Genomic DNA, 16,012 nt, shown 5'->3' on the forward strand with positions numbered 1-16,012 from the left:
ATTTTGATTTAACGGAAGATGCTGCTAACATTCTTGTTATCATTCCACGTAACACGTATGTAGTAGCTTTTATAATCTAATTAATTTTAATTTATTTATGGTTTAAATTATGCAGTGTAGGTGTAAGGAATAAATTCTCTTAAGGATTTTTTCCCGAAAAAGTTGGTTGTAGGACTAATTGCAAGCTCGTCTACCACCAAACAGCAATAGTGCATTGTTTTGTTTCAGTTTGAACTGTGAGTGAGCCAGTGTAACTGCAGGCACAAGGGACGTAACATCTTAGCTCCCAAGAATGGTGGCGAATTGGCAATGTAGGGAACTGTTAATATTTCTTACTACGGTTAATAATGTCTGGGCGCTGATGGCTACTTAACATCAGGATGATATAGGTGGCCCATTTGCCCGTCAGCCTATCTATTTTTTAAAACAAACAGTTAGAAGATATTACATAACATTTATGCGTTTATTAGTGGATACAAATTTTAAAATAGCGCTTCTTGAAGGTGGATGTCTGACTTTCTCTCTCTACGCTAGCATCAACGCGTTCCTTAAAATGTCTCCCTCTAGCTCCTATAGCGCCAAGCAAATTACATACATTTTGATAGAAACTTTTTATACACAAACAAACTTCTTACCTTTACACTCCATAGTATTCAATGTTAATAATTTCTCACATAAAATCTTGTTAATTTCATTGTTCATACAATTGTTAGCGATGACATCATGACCTCAATGACTCAATGGTTATCGTATACGGACTTCTAATTAGCACTTTGATTAGCGTAAATTAAATTAGAAAACTATTATTTATAATATACTACTGTTCTGTGGTATATATGGTATAGCTAACATTTTTTACTCTGTGGCATTCCAATTCAACAGAATAATTGGATATCGTTTAATTGTTACAGTTAGTTTTATTCCATACAGTTAACGCCAATGAAGTTTAAACTTTAATTATTCGTATACAAGTCAATTGTTTCAGTATTGATTCGTTTTATTTTAACACGATTGTAAGTTAGTCGACTATTGAAATTTAGTTTTCATCAAGATTAAATCAAATTTTAAGCTAACGCCGGTTTGAAATGTCGATTCTAACTAAAGTGGATACGTACCACCCACTCATCAGATATTTTACCGCAAAACAACAGTACTTTGTATTGTTGTGTTCCGGTTTGACGGGTGAGTGAGCCAGTGTAATTACAGGCACAAGGGACATAACATCTTAGTTCCCAAGGTTTGTGGCGCATTGGCGATGAAAGCTATGGTTAAAATTTCTTACAATGGCAATGTCTATGGGCGTTGGTGACCACTTAGCATCAGGTGGTTCATGCTTGCCTACCTATTCTATAAAAATAAAATAAAAAAGACGGTTAAGAATTCAATAGTTACTTATTTCGTCAAATGAAATACTTATTAAACTATATACACAATTAAATGTATGTCCTCAGTCCAGTTTAGTTTTAAACCTATATACATAACACGTACAGCAGAAGATGCGTTTAAGAGCAGGTTTTAGTATATAACATTATTATATAAGTAGATGGGATTCGCAGTTTCACTCGCTTTAAGTTTAGAATATTGATTGATATTCATACATTATCTTTAGAAAAATTATAATAAATTCATAGGTCGTGATTAATTTATACAAATTAAATATGGGCAATACTTTAGGGTACGATAAAAGTTCAATGACTGTTTTCCTAGTATTTATTATTCATTAAAGAGAAACATTAAAAAAGGTTTAATTAATTATAGGAAACATTAACTTTTTAAATACCATAAAGTACTTTAATACTATTCAGAAGATTCAAAACTGCGATGTCAATTTGGCGATACCTAATAGAAACGCGGTCAAGCTTTGTTATGAATTTCTATCATAGACAGGCTGACATAGCTTAAAATAAGGCAATTACAATTGTAATTCTGATATATTTAAATCTATGTAATATTGCAACTTTTTTTTCTGCGATGGACCTGTGGATATTTGATAGATAAAAACCATAAAAGAGCGATTGAAAATCTTATTTGCGAACCTAAGTATTCCCAACATAGATTAATTATTAAATATGTTACTATTATAATTATTTACTTATTTAACGAGATATATCTTAAGCGGTGTTTAATTTTATTTTACAGCGTTTCTTTATTGCCTTATAAGGCTCTAGTTTAAAGGCCATTGGTCCTGCGTCTGAACGCTCTCCGCCCGATCTGATTATGAAAGTGAAGGTATAGTGAGGGCACATTTGTATGCACAGAATTGTGCACTATAGCCGTGATGGCCTTGTGGTTGGAAAACGTAATTAACCGGTGTCTCAGAGTTCAAAGCCGATCTTAATTTGATTTTATAAAAAATCATCTTGTGCTCGACGGTGAAGGAAATCATGCAGCAGCAGCGAGCAAAGTGGAAGAGTAAGCTCCAAATCTTCTCCTCCTACAGAAAATCGTTATCCCAGCAGTGGGATATTTACACTTTGTTACTTTTTGTGCACTATCCTATCTCCAACACAATTGGATAGACTCAGTTGAGATTAACCATCATGGTTGAAATCAGTCAGATGTTATCAGTGTTTTTTTTTTTTTATAAACATAACTGTTGTATCGAATTTGAAGAACTATTCATTGTACAATTACGCGTGTATGAGATAGGTTATCTGTCGAGGTCATTGTTTTTACTAAAAATATGCGTGATGGGCACTCAATGAGATTTTTATTTTAATTTTCAAAAATCGAACTCATTCCATTATCTTCAGTGATCAGCTTTCAAAATTACAAAATAGGCTTATCTTTCATTTTGCAAGGAAACAAGGGAGCTTCGTTTCATTGTTAGAAATCTTCGTGGGAAAGCGTTTTATGTGTATGTAGGTCAAGTTGTCATACCTTACACTTCACATAGCCCGGGACTTTCCCATTCGAACGATCCGAAATTTAATCTTAAGTGTTCTATTCTGTAGATAATATTTTTATTGTATTCTAATTTTAAATGGTAGGTTACAAACAACTAAGTTTTTAAGAAAATCATTCATGAGACTGTGTTCAGAAATATTTTTGAAAATCGAATGTTAATATAAACTGTGATACCAAATAAAATCTAAAACGTTCGAAAACTATTTCTTTTTAAAAATGTGTAAAATTACTTTGTCAATTTTATTATACTTAACGATAAATTTATTTCAAATCCTTATCAATAGCATATTAATTAGATGCTTTCCGTTAATAAAAATGTGGTTTACAAAATTTTGATCAAAAATGAATATATTATTTATGGAAATAAAAAATAAAATAATAGACGTTGTTGCTCGTTGTACTTTGACAGAATATTTATATATGTAAAATAGAAGATACAATATTTTAGACGTAAAATTTCGTAAAATATCATTATTATATTACGGGTATTTATAAATACATAGTAGTGTCGTATTCCGGTGTGTAGGGTGAGCGAGACAGTCATAGTGTCCCCATTACAGGCGTTATAATATCATCACCAAATATCGGTGGTTTATATATCAATGCCAATGTCTTTGGGCGGCGGTAACCACATACCATCAGGTGGTCCGTTTGCCAATATGTCTACCTACTTTAAATAAAAAAATATATATAAACTTGCTGACTTTAAATAATGTGTACTTAATTTTATTTTATTGGACACTAGTCTACCCTATGTCTTTTCTGTGCTGACAACGTGCATACAAAATTTCATGATGTTCTGCTGAGTAGTTGAGACGTGAAAAAGTAATAAACAAACTCACGTTCAAATTTTTAAAATTAGTTATTTATTGAACGGTCTTTTAAAGCTCAATTAAGGAAGTCACTTGAATAATATATGTATACACGCATAAAACTACGAAAGTGAAGGGTGGGTTTTGTAGGTGGTATACCCATTAACCTCATACGTGGCCACGAGGTCGAATTTCATCAGAAGCAATTACATTTTTTGTTTAATGATTTTTAATCGTTATGTAAATGTTTCGGTGTGGCTAGGGTTGTCAATTGAATATTTAATAATGTATTTAAATCTTCGTTGTTGCAATTCTGTAATAATAAGCTTCAGATTAAAAGGGAATTCGTTTTATTTTCAAGGTTAGGTTAGGTTAGGTGATACTACGTCACGGTAGCATGCGAAAGCGATCCCATGGCGCTCCTCGTTAAGACGGAAAGGCTACCGCTGATTTTTTTGTGGGTATTCCGATGTTCAGGGCACACTCGGCCACATACCCCCCCACTTTTCCCGTGTGGAAACGCGTAACGCGTTAAAGCATAACAGATAATATCTGTTATTAAAAACAATAATAGAATTTCGAATTCTGGATCATATCTATATGAATCTGATATTTAAAACTGAAGTCATTAATAAAAACACAATTGAAATTATTTAAAAGTGACAGGAAAAATATTATTATCTTAATTACGACGCTTAAACTTAATGAAATAGCATAAAAATATTAAAAACATCAAGCATGTCAAAAAAAATTAAATAAGGTATACTTTAAATAAATATTTTTACACAAACATTTATACTTTAGTCATAGATGTATTAACTTTACGTGTTCTTGTTATGTATTGTATTTAAAATTAATTTAAATATATAATAAGATAAATAATTAAAAAGTAACAGCCCTAGGAACAACCAGTAGGAATCCAGTTTTTCCCGTTTCGGTGACATACGAGCTCTCTTGTAAATGGGATATGGAAACAAAGTATTTCATTGCTATTCTTCACCCTTCAAAATATATTAGACTTTTTAATTACATTTAGATTTTTTTAATCATCTGAGCTTTTTTGTCAAATACGTCAACTAAAAGCATAGATACTTTTTTACCACTATAATATCAATAAGTATGCGATATTTTTTATCTATATGCAGTACTTGTAAAATTTGGGTAATTTATTTTATTTTATTTATATTTATGAGTAGCGTTTCAGTTTTTATGGATTTTGATTGTGCGGTTTCATCTCGAAATAATTCTGCCAGAAGATACACATATATCTTCTGGCGCCAGAAAATATACAACATACATTATACGCTTTACCGCAATCGATATAATAGTCGTTTGTCATCCGCCATATTGGATATCTGATGAACTCTTTAGACACTTTTGACCACACAGCTCACAAAGCATTTTCTCCAATGAGATTTTAATATAATTTCTTATATTTGGATGTATATACAACTACAACACGGAGTTTCTTATTCTAATAATTAAAAAAAATGTTTTATTTTCGTGTGTAACTTTATATAACTGTTTGTGTATAGGAATTCGTACATACATGGATTGTATCATTGGCATTATTTAGTTCAATCATACCTTACCGTCCATTGTGATATTCATAAAAATACATTAACACATTGAAAATATAATATAATTATTTTTGTACGGTAAAAATTACAAAGGTAGCGGACTAGCGGTCAACATCAAATTATCGACATTTGTAGCAGTTATTAATAATAAAAAATAAACTTATTTTAAGTATAGGAATCGAACTCTAGTATTTTTTTTATGAGTAATTGCCAACCCCTGTTGTATATGCCTCGCGCCAACTCCCTGTGCCCGTGTTCCTGTGAAAAGTGCCACAGATCCAAAGAATATAACTACTCTTTACCGAGAGTACAGATCCCATCAGAACAACGTCTCACCTCGCACTGATTTAATAGATACAGGCACATGTATCGATTACGTAAAAAAATCGCTCAAAAATTTTAAATATATTTTTCTGCGAAAATAAGCGGAAAGTCCACTTAATGTGTTATTTAATATTCCGATTTAAATAATAAAAAAACTTATGCTATAGCTTAAAAAAAAACTAATAATAATAACAAATTCAGTAAGTACTTTATATATTTGTTTCTATTATTTATATATATTTTTTATATTCTGTTCTTGAAACGAAGAGGAAGCGGTTTAAGTAAAGTTGATTAACATAAACTTTTAGTTTTCCCGGTAACGATATCCGAGAAAGAACAAATGAACCAAATAAAGCCAATTTACGTAGATCCACGCCTTTAACTGCCTTTTGGCACTGATGAATCCGGGTTTGCCAATCAGGAATTGGTAATAGACCAGCAATACGTTAAGAAAAACTAAAAGATGTTTACAACATTACGTACTTAATAAATATAAAGCTTTGTTTTCAGAACTCTCGTGATATTGTCACAATGCGTAATCTTATGAATATAAGTTAAATAAAAAAAGTTAGTGTAACTAATTACAAATTTTATCGAGGCTGGTATAAAATAAGACATAATTAACATTTTGTTTATTTTTTAAATCCAATCATAATAAAAATATAACTTTGTTTTTTAGCATTTAGCGTATGTAGAAAATAACATTATCATCCACATATTCAAATTGAAATAAATTAAAATGTAAATAAAGCGTTTAAGCATTACAATTCACAATCATGCGTAAAGGAATCTTAGAATTTACTTGAATTTAATTTTCACATCCGATTATCGACAACAATTTTACGAGTAACGTCATGATAATGCATTTACATAAATATTTAATGAAAAACACATCGTAAAATTTATCGGGCAAATTGGGAAAGCACTTATGAATATTAATTTACATATTTGTTTACGGGGACGTTACTATGGGTTACTTTTTAAATGAATCAATGTTAACATGAGTTTAATTGATTTGTATTAATTTATTTAATTTATCCCTACATTTATTTATAAAATCTTACCTCACTTAACGTCCAAAACACGAATCACTAGCAATAATTTTCGCAGCACGAGTGTCAATAAACCAAAACCTTTTCTTCTACTAAAACAAATTAAAACCACAAATATTATACTGGATCACGTGTTTTATTTTAAGACTTTGTACTATTAGTTATGTTTTTGAAAAAAAAAAACATCACAATAACACAACGTCAAATTCATGACAGGATCGATAAAACGCGCGCGAAAACGTCCTCTCCACACAGAACTTGTGCCGCACTGACATAAGTACATAACTTAAGTTCAAAATGGCGCGGTTGTTGAGTTTGCGCAATGTAAAGACTCCTTCACAGCTGTGAATATTAAAACCTTAATTTATTTGATTATGTGAATATTTAAAAGATGCGATATGCTCCGAGCAGTATGAAGACTTAATAATTTCACGGTCTCATTAAATTAAGCCGTTACTGCGTTTCCTAAGCACGTTCCAAATTATTTTTTCTTATTAGCAATTACAGGTCAGTGACCTATATATATTCTTTATATTTTTTTATAAAGAACATATTTTATGTACTGCAGTGTATGAAATCTAATAATTCAAATATCGCAATTAAATAATCATCACAATGAAATTTCAAATATGAAAACTAGCCAAGTCAGACCTTAGGTTTCAATATATTTTCCTAAGTTATAAGAAGAAACGATATTTTAAGTGGTTATAAAATATTTTATGTTGTTATAAATAAATTTCAGGGCTAATCATTGAACTTGGCTCTCATTTCACATTTATGTTTTTAATGGGATATCATTAATTTTTGTACAGAAAAGATCTAATAATTTTTTATCATTTTATTATAAATTTTCAAAAATATCAGTTTTAGTATTAATATGGACTATACTCTTAGTTTTAAATAGTTATAAGCACTAAAACTGATATGTTTGGATTAAAAAAAATTAAGAGCGGTATTTCACTCGTTATACATATATTCACGTGAAGACCTTAAAATCCACTAAGACCGGCTCTAATCAATTTTGATTGCTGAACCTTACATTACCGGCACTGTAAGTAAGTGTTCCTAATAGAATCACTTAAAAGAAATATTATAATAAAATGATAAAAATTTACTAGTTTCTGATTTATTCTTTTGTTTTCACCCAATTATCTATCTGGATGCCAAATTTGAACTTTCTAGGTCATCTGGAACTGGGTTAGAGTTTTCATCTATGGGTGGGTGGTAAAAATGACGATTTTTGGACGTTAATATCTAAATAACCGTTTGAGGTTTGTTTATGAAATTGGGAGGACACTATTGCACAACACAAAAATAAATGTAGAAAAATCGGGTTTGATTCTTATAATACATTCATTCTGAATTACATGCGCCAACTATGATATTCGATAATCATTGATGGATTAAAAATAATGTATAATATAATTATTATATTATTGAATTACGAAGCAATTGTTTAAGTTAATTTTTAATACTACTTCAAAACTGTCCTCTAAGCTCGTAGACAGAGAAACTAATAGACGCAATGACGATCTCTTACTCACTTACACAAAAAAGAGAACGAAAATTACGTTACAAATGGTTTAGACAGAGATAGAATTTTCAAATCTTTTGTCCCTTATCGCGTAACCAGTTTTGGTGTTTGTTTCGCTACTTAAGTAGCGAAGCAAACTTGACAGTTGGTGCGTTCATTGTGTTTTTTGTTCAATTTTCGCTTATTTTTATGTTAGAAAACGATTCTAATTCAGTGAAAAGGTTGAAAAACAATCCTTATATAATATCGAAGGTTATACAATGGTGCATTGTCGTATTATTTCATATAAAAGCGATATCGAGAAGAAAATTGCCTAAAGTGCTTCATTATATCTAAATATGTTATTTTAATTTATTCGTTCTTCTATTTATAATTTCTTAACGACAATATCATTTAACATTCTTCATTAATTTATAATAATATTAGATTCCGAGTCAAGAGGTTAACATAGAAATATATGTGGCAACCATTCTTTATTAACAATTTAATTGTGTGTTTTAGATTTCAACATCTGAGGAGAATGCTAATCCAGTACCATATAAAGATGCTGAAGTACTATTGATAACGGAAACAAAAACAAACAATGCAACGGTTTTTGGGTGTAGTTGGAAGACAAAAAAATATTTTAATTAAAAAAATGTATAATAAATATTAAAAAGTAATAATAATAAAATAATAATAATATTTCCCAAAACAGGGAATGCAGTTACTATGGCAGCATTATATGCATACATTGACAAACTATCTCTGTCTCAATCGCGGTTTCACAGCCCCTTGGTCTATTTGTTTTTCTGTCTACTCATTGACAAAGACCACCATTTTTAGCTCACATGTTTTGGTCTATTATAACTGTTATGCATATATATATAATATATCACTGTCATGCATATATGATAAAGTCCCTACATCTCATTCCGTACAGCTTTGTTATTATCTCCTGAGCCCCACTTAACAGAGAAAAGACAAGAACAAGAACATAAGAGAACGGTACAATACCCGCGTATTGTAACCCGCAAAATGATATAATTTACTATAATTTCAGGTATAAATAATGCACGTTATAGGGGTTGTCTTTACCTATACATCAATTTAAAAAAATCTCTTTAATTTAATAACAATGCTTTTTATAATTTTAATTTATTTGTACAGACATTTTTATAAAATACAAAATTAAAATAAAAAGCACAAAATACACATTACAAATTTAAAGCAAAAACACGCCATCTAAAAGATTGTCCTGTGGCATTGTACCCAAGACGCTGGCACTATTGCCTCTCTGCAAAAAACTACTTATGTCAATGTCATTGACAATTGACAAATGACATAACTGTTGACATTTACAATAACAAAAGTTCATTTCGCGGTTATTTGTTGTAGCATGTTGTGAATAGTTATACTAAATTTTTATAACATTTAATCAATTATAATGGCCGAAAAGTTGGAAGATCTTAATCTGCCACTAACAGTAGTTACCAGAATCGTGAAAGAGGCCTTACCGGATGGAGTTTCGATATCGAAAGAAGCTAGGACTGGTCTCGCGAAGGCGGCATCCGTTTTCGTCTTATACGTTACTTCAGCAGCTACAAATATCGTTAAAAGCAATAAACGTAAGGCATTAACTGGTCAAGATGTTCTAGAAGCCATGTCAGATATAGAATTCGATAGATTTGTAGATTCTCTACGAGATGCATTAGAAATATACAAACAAGCAGTGTCAGCGAAGAAATTAGCATCTGGAAAGAAAAAAGATGAAGGAGAGGACGTGGAAATGGTTGAAGATGAATAATGTGATACAAATATTTTATTTAAGTTCTAATTTTAATTGACTAATGGTGATAATGTGCTTTTGCCTTTAAGGAACTAGTTAATAAATAATGTTTTCTGTAATTTTGTTTACTTTCTTTAATTTTTTATTACTAAAAAGGATGAATAGTCATATTGCAGAATATTTACTTTGAATACAACATATTTGACATCTAAAAAATTTAAGGATGGAAACATTTGTAAAAAAACCTACACCTTCACGCAAGCATGTTGAGTAGGCTTGAAACCTGTATGGGTGAGGCCTAAAGTGTATTTACAAGTTGTTATTGAAAAACTAGACAGCTGAGTCATACTGTACTTATTTTCTATATTTGAAGGAACTGCTAAATAAAAAGTAATACTAAAACTTCTATTTGATATTCTGTATATTTTCTTCGCCATATATATTTGTAAGAATATACTTTTAAATTAAAATTAGTTTTATCTGAAACTATTGAGATATTATTGTGAATAGAGAACAAATTATCCTAAAGTAAATTTTACCATAATGAACCTTAAAACCTAATTTTTTTTTTAAATATGGTTGCAAGTCACCTTTTGACTAAAATTCTCCCAGACTTAGAAGAAGCCAACCAGAAAATATATCATGTTATTTTATGACTTTGAACCCAAATTATATAATAAGATTAGGAAGGGTATTTAATCAGGTAATGAAATAAAAATGCAGATACTTTCATAAGTTTCCTTTAATCGGGAATAAAATTTGTTCAGAAACAATCTTGAATGTTAACATTGAAACTCGACGTTCATCTCATTATCTATGTCTAGCTACTTATTTACAACTGGATCTGAAACTACCCTCTTTAACGAAAATATATACTTACGAGTCTAATAATTTCGCAAAATCTTATAATCTAATTTATATTTTTTGATTACGAACAATTTTTAAACTTTATTTTATTACTCGATTATAGAAGAATTGAGAAAATTGGATACTAATAACTATAGATTGTCTCACAATTTAATATTCTAATTTATGAAAAATACTACAAAAAATTACGAAAACTAATATAAGCACACTAGCGTGAAGCTTTCGCAAGAAAAAAAATCTAATATCAGAAGCATTATATGCTCATGATTGAATTTTTAAATGACTTTTACCAGACTTTGTTTTAATATAAACCTTATTTTCCGCTTAATACCGAATATATTATTTTCCACAAATAGAATTAATTTTAAAATTTAGATTTTTTCAATTGGTAATACATAACTAACCTACAAATATTAACTTACCAGCACATCAATATTTTGGTGTTGTATTGATTTTCTTATGTCTATTAATTAAAAAAACGTACTTTTAATATATCTATATATAATAAAATCTATATAAACTCAAGAATTATAGTCTTATTTGGTAAATTCTAAACATAGTATATCACTGAATTCAAAACAGCCTTTCTCAGTCCGTTTGCCTGTTTTAATTTTGGCAATTTAAGAGTGACTTGTGAAAAGCGATTCTAGTAGAAAATAGATAAGTTATGACTGGCCGTTTTAAATTATTGGTTCTGTTTACAAATACATTAAAAAGCAGAAGAAGCATACTATAGTTAAATGAATTATATAAAACTAAAATGTGAATAGCTATTCTAAGGTGTTCAAAATTGAAGGTTTAGACTGCTGCTCATAGAGTGCTGCAAGTCAAAAACTCATTTTTTATGTTAATACATTTTTATTTTATGTGATTTGTAAATGATTTCTTGAAAACTTACAGGTTTCAGAATTATCCACCCGGATTATTCCAGAAGTAGCCGGTCCGAGGCGAAACCTATTCTGCTCAATTTTTGTATAATAATCTTTTCTTTAAAATGTTTCAAAAAATTAAATTTCTCTGAATAAACTTAAGAAAAACTCAACAACTAAGCACTAACGTCTATAGCAAAATCGATAATACAATTATTATAAAGTTTGAATACAAAGAATGATAATAGCAGCACTTTTTACAATAATATCAGGCAGTTATTATTAATTACATATTAATATCCACTTCGCATATCATCTAATAAAAAGAAGATTGCCATTTTTTTTCTTTTTTATTAGTTGTATCTACGCTAGTTGAGCGAAAAAAATATTCTGCCAATGTCCCGTATAGTAGAGAAGACACGTAGGACATGTGACATATATTTTGAAGTCCAAAATAACGTTTTATATTATTATTAAATACGTCAAAATTTACATAACGTATATAACCATAAATAAAAAAAAAAACAAAAGAAAACAAGGAAACGAAAAAAAAAAAACAAAAAAAATTAAAATAAAAGTTTATTTCAGAGTATAAATAAACTGGATTATTCAAGTGTTACAGTCAATAAATAAATAGGTGGTGCAAAAAATACACTATTACAATTGTTAGTTAAATATATACATACATGAAAATTTAAGAGATTTGAGAAAAAAAACATATTCAATGATGTCTAGAGATTAAATCTCTAGACACAAAATTCCTCTTAAAAGTATTTGATAACAGGATACGTAATAAAAATAGCTGGATTTGAAATTTTGCGGAAACAAATGGTGTCTAGGAATTTAATGTCAGCGGCGTTTATTTTAATATGTATATAAACATAAAATGTAGTCATGGGCTGTATAATTTTATCCTTTGACATCCCGACATTACATCAAAAGATACATAAAGCATTGGGTAAAACGATAATCTCATTAAAATTACATTACACTTGATAAATAAATTTGATTGTATTTCAAAACCTTATCAAGAATAATTAGAAACAAAATTCATTAAAAAAAAACAATTACAGATAATAAATAAACAGTCCATTTTCACTCAGAAATGAGGTTATCTTTAAAAAAAATTAAATACATTAAAATTACAATTACTACACTATTGATATTATACAGTTGACTAAAACTAATTGGAATATTTGTAATTATTTACAAAAAAAAAATACATAAGTGATTTATTTTCAAAAAATCTATTTTATAATCTACACATTTTATATATAAAGAAAATTGTCTTTTTCATATTTTGTTAAAGTTTAAGGTATACCGAACCTTATATCGCTTTAATTTTTGACACAAAGCAAGCTTGTTCGTAATGTTTTAAAAAATTTATTGCTATAGAAATTAATCCGTTCAACCTATTATTTAGTATTAAAATACTGTCTAACTTTCTATTAGTACTGTATTCACGTTAATAAATGTGAATTGTAATTGAAATAAAAACCGTTATATTTAAAATTATAATCAGTTTCTTTTAATTTTTAGTTTGGTTTTGTGCATAAGAAACTAATTGCTGCGACTATAAAATATAAAAAATCTGAATATAAACATTAAAAAAAAAATGTATTTTTTTTTATTATTATAACTGATGTAGGCACATGCTTTTCAGCCTATTTTAAGGAATATAATAATTTGATGTAGCCAGTAACTTTCAGCTGTTATATTTATATATTCGAAGATTTTTTTTTAAATAAAACGGTTTTATCTTTCAATATATGTATACCGTATTAATCTATATTGTCTATTGAACTCTACGCGATTCGACAAATCGGTTATCTATAAAATCATTCGCTGTATAATTATTGCTTTCGACACCCAATTGATTTAATTTGTTGGCAGTGCTATAAAGGTCTTTTTAATACTATGTTGCCTCGCGGAATTTCTTTGATTCTAAATAGTCTAAGAATAAACGAGGTCACTATATATTGAATTACATATTACTCAACTAGTAAAATCAAGACTATCGCTAAGATAATAATGCGACCTGGTAATTTTTGTTTATTTGTTTCTATCTCCTTATAAAAACCGATTACTTTCAAGAAACGATTCGCTTTGTTCACGGATGGAATGATCTACGAGGCGTAGATCATAAGCAAGAATAAAAAACGCTTCGTAAGTTTTGACGTACAATCTTATAGAAACGACTGTAATGTTAGTCGTAACGCAAAAACGATTGGTAACTCGTGTACAATAACGATTCGTTCGAAATAGAAACCGAGCGGTGATGGATTGTTTTAAATACATTGGAGTGTCGCTAACCGGACATTAAGATGACAAATGTTTTTTTTTGTAGTTTAAATTTTTATCACTTTTTCTCCATTTCCGGTTTACTTCATTACTACAATTACTCTTTTTCCGGTTAACAGGACTCTACTATATATTTAAATACAATATAATTTTAATTGTTAATAAAATTAAATTTAAATTAAATGTGGCGTTTTTAATAACGAAATATGTTAATTTCTTTTCTGATACTTTAAGTAATATTTTATATCAGGTTTTATTTAGGTTTTGTGTCTGTATCTTAGATAGCTTAGATATGAAGATGTTTTATGATAAATTATTTTTATAATGGATGTCATAACGAATTGAAAGTTATCCATTTTCAAAATACCTACTTCATACTTCACATTATTGATCAAATCATTTTAATTGCAAACGAAATACAACCTATTTGAATAGGAATTACCGTTGCAAATCTATTGTCAAATCACTGTTGTTATGATCCATTCCTAACCACTATGAGCCTAGACTCTGTCATGTGGCTCATGAGATATTAGCAATTATAATATTATTAATTTTATTAAACGATTCTAATATAATTGAGGTACGACAAACCACGAAACATATTTATAATTATTAGCAAATACTAGCGTGTTACAAATAAATTTCACTTTGTATAAAAAAACACGTACGACATATTCACTAAACTGGATCAAGGTGTAATTAAATATAATCTATGAGCCAATTACAAATGAAATTATCGACAAACGTTAAGGTTTTTATTATTTTTCATTAGTATTGTATATAAGCTATTAACGCGTATTAATACGACGCTTCGTGACCCGCCAATATGTACAAATCGTTGCCATCTTCGCCCGATAGCGTGTTGTTTTGAAGCAAATGCGATTCTAATACCACCACTCTGAAAAAAGATAAATAATGTATTTTTTTCTCCTTTATATTCTTGTTGTGTCACTTCATTATCATTTCTTAGTATAAATTATGCTTGTGCAATAAATGATCAGTTTGACCGTTAATAGCTTTTACTACTCCACCCTACATATTGAAACACAAATATAAAAAACGTAACGCATGATATCTGAGAGACATGGTCTGGCAATAGTTGTTTTTTTAATTTATTTGTGAAAGACAGCAAATAGGCCAAATACACAGTCATGGGCAATGTTAGAAGTATACGCCTCTGTTTACATTATCAATGCACCACCGACTCTTTTTTTTTATAAAATAGTAAGGCGAACGAGCAAATGGGCCACCTGATGGTAAGTGGTCACCAACGCCCATAGACATTGGCATTGTAAGAAATGTTAACCACCGCTTACATCATCAATGCGCCACCAACCTTGGGAACTAAAATGGTATGTCCCTTCTGCCTGTAATTACACTGGCTCAATCACCCTTCAAACCGGAACACAAAAATAACCAGTACTGCTTTTTTGCGGTAGAATATCTGATGAGTGTGCGGTACCTACCCAGGCGAGCTTGCACAAAGCTCTACCACCAGTGAAATATCCCATACCTTAGATGTCATGCCCCTGTGCTTTTAATTACACAGGCTCACTCATCATTGCAACCGAATCACAAAAATATAAATGTTTGATGGTAAAATTCCGAATACAAATGTTAAGCGTAATTGAAAGAATAAATAGAAATATTATTATATTAGTAATTTCTAAAAATCGGGAATAACCCAGTTTTACCATTTCCATATTAAAACATAATAATTAAAAAATCGTAATTGGCTAATTGAATTGGATCACAGTGTAATTAACACTTTATATTGACACTTTATATTATAATTAAATATATATAATAATTTTGACTTACTTATCATTTCCAAGCAGTCTGTATGCGCGTGAATGATCGGTGATTTCTTGTGTTACATCCGCATTTCTCAACGAACGGCCCTGAACGCCGTGACGATGAAATGCTAATACTGAATCGGCTAAGCACACTGCACAATAAAATAGTAATCATTTATTAAAATAAAAACTTTCTCAATAA

General features: G+C 29.5%; 3 protein-coding genes across 15 annotated transcripts in view; 1 reads left to right on the forward strand and 2 right to left on the reverse strand.

Moving 5' to 3' along the window:
* The window catches only part of LOC126778448 (uncharacterized), a 76,438-nt gene extending 69,509 nt beyond the window's left edge, over positions 1–6,929 (reverse strand). For 3 of the 10 annotated variants that reach the window (XR_007670142.1, XR_007670143.1, XM_050501995.1), the window contains exon 1: positions 6,688–6,901. The gene's annotated coding sequence lies outside the window, so the exon portion shown is untranslated. Of the gene's footprint in view, positions 1–6,687 lie in introns of all 10 variants that reach the window. The other 7 variants (XM_050501999.1, XM_050501998.1, XM_050501992.1 and 4 more) reach the window with 4 other exon arrangements.
* A 2,620-nt stretch (positions 6,930–9,549) lies between these two features.
* On the forward strand, positions 9,550–10,295 carry LOC126778606 (DNA polymerase epsilon subunit 3). Its single transcript, XM_050502296.1, has one exon. It carries the CDS (start codon positions 9,636–9,638, stop codon positions 9,993–9,995), a length of 360 nt encoding a protein of 119 aa, XP_050358253.1. The 5' UTR covers positions 9,550–9,635; the 3' UTR covers positions 9,996–10,295.
* A 1,983-nt stretch (positions 10,296–12,278) lies between these two features.
* Positions 12,279–16,012, reverse strand: part of LOC126778429 (mitogen-activated protein kinase kinase kinase kinase 5) — a 43,214-nt gene continuing 39,480 nt past the window's right edge. For all 4 annotated transcript variants that reach the window (XM_050501948.1, XM_050501947.1, XM_050501946.1 and 1 more), the window contains 2 exons: positions 15,836–15,962; positions 12,279–14,912 (listed from right to left, as the gene is read on the reverse strand). In XM_050501948.1, coding sequence (XP_050357905.1) covers positions 14,813–14,912; positions 15,836–15,962 — 227 coding nt within the window. In that variant the 3' untranslated portion in view covers positions 12,279–14,812. The remainder of the gene's footprint in view (positions 14,913–15,835; positions 15,963–16,012) is intronic.

Source organism: Nymphalis io, chromosome 26, assembly GCF_905147045.1.
Source record: "Nymphalis io chromosome 26, ilAglIoxx1.1, whole genome shotgun sequence".
Taxonomy (NCBI): domain Eukaryota; kingdom Metazoa; phylum Arthropoda; class Insecta; order Lepidoptera; family Nymphalidae; genus Nymphalis; species Nymphalis io.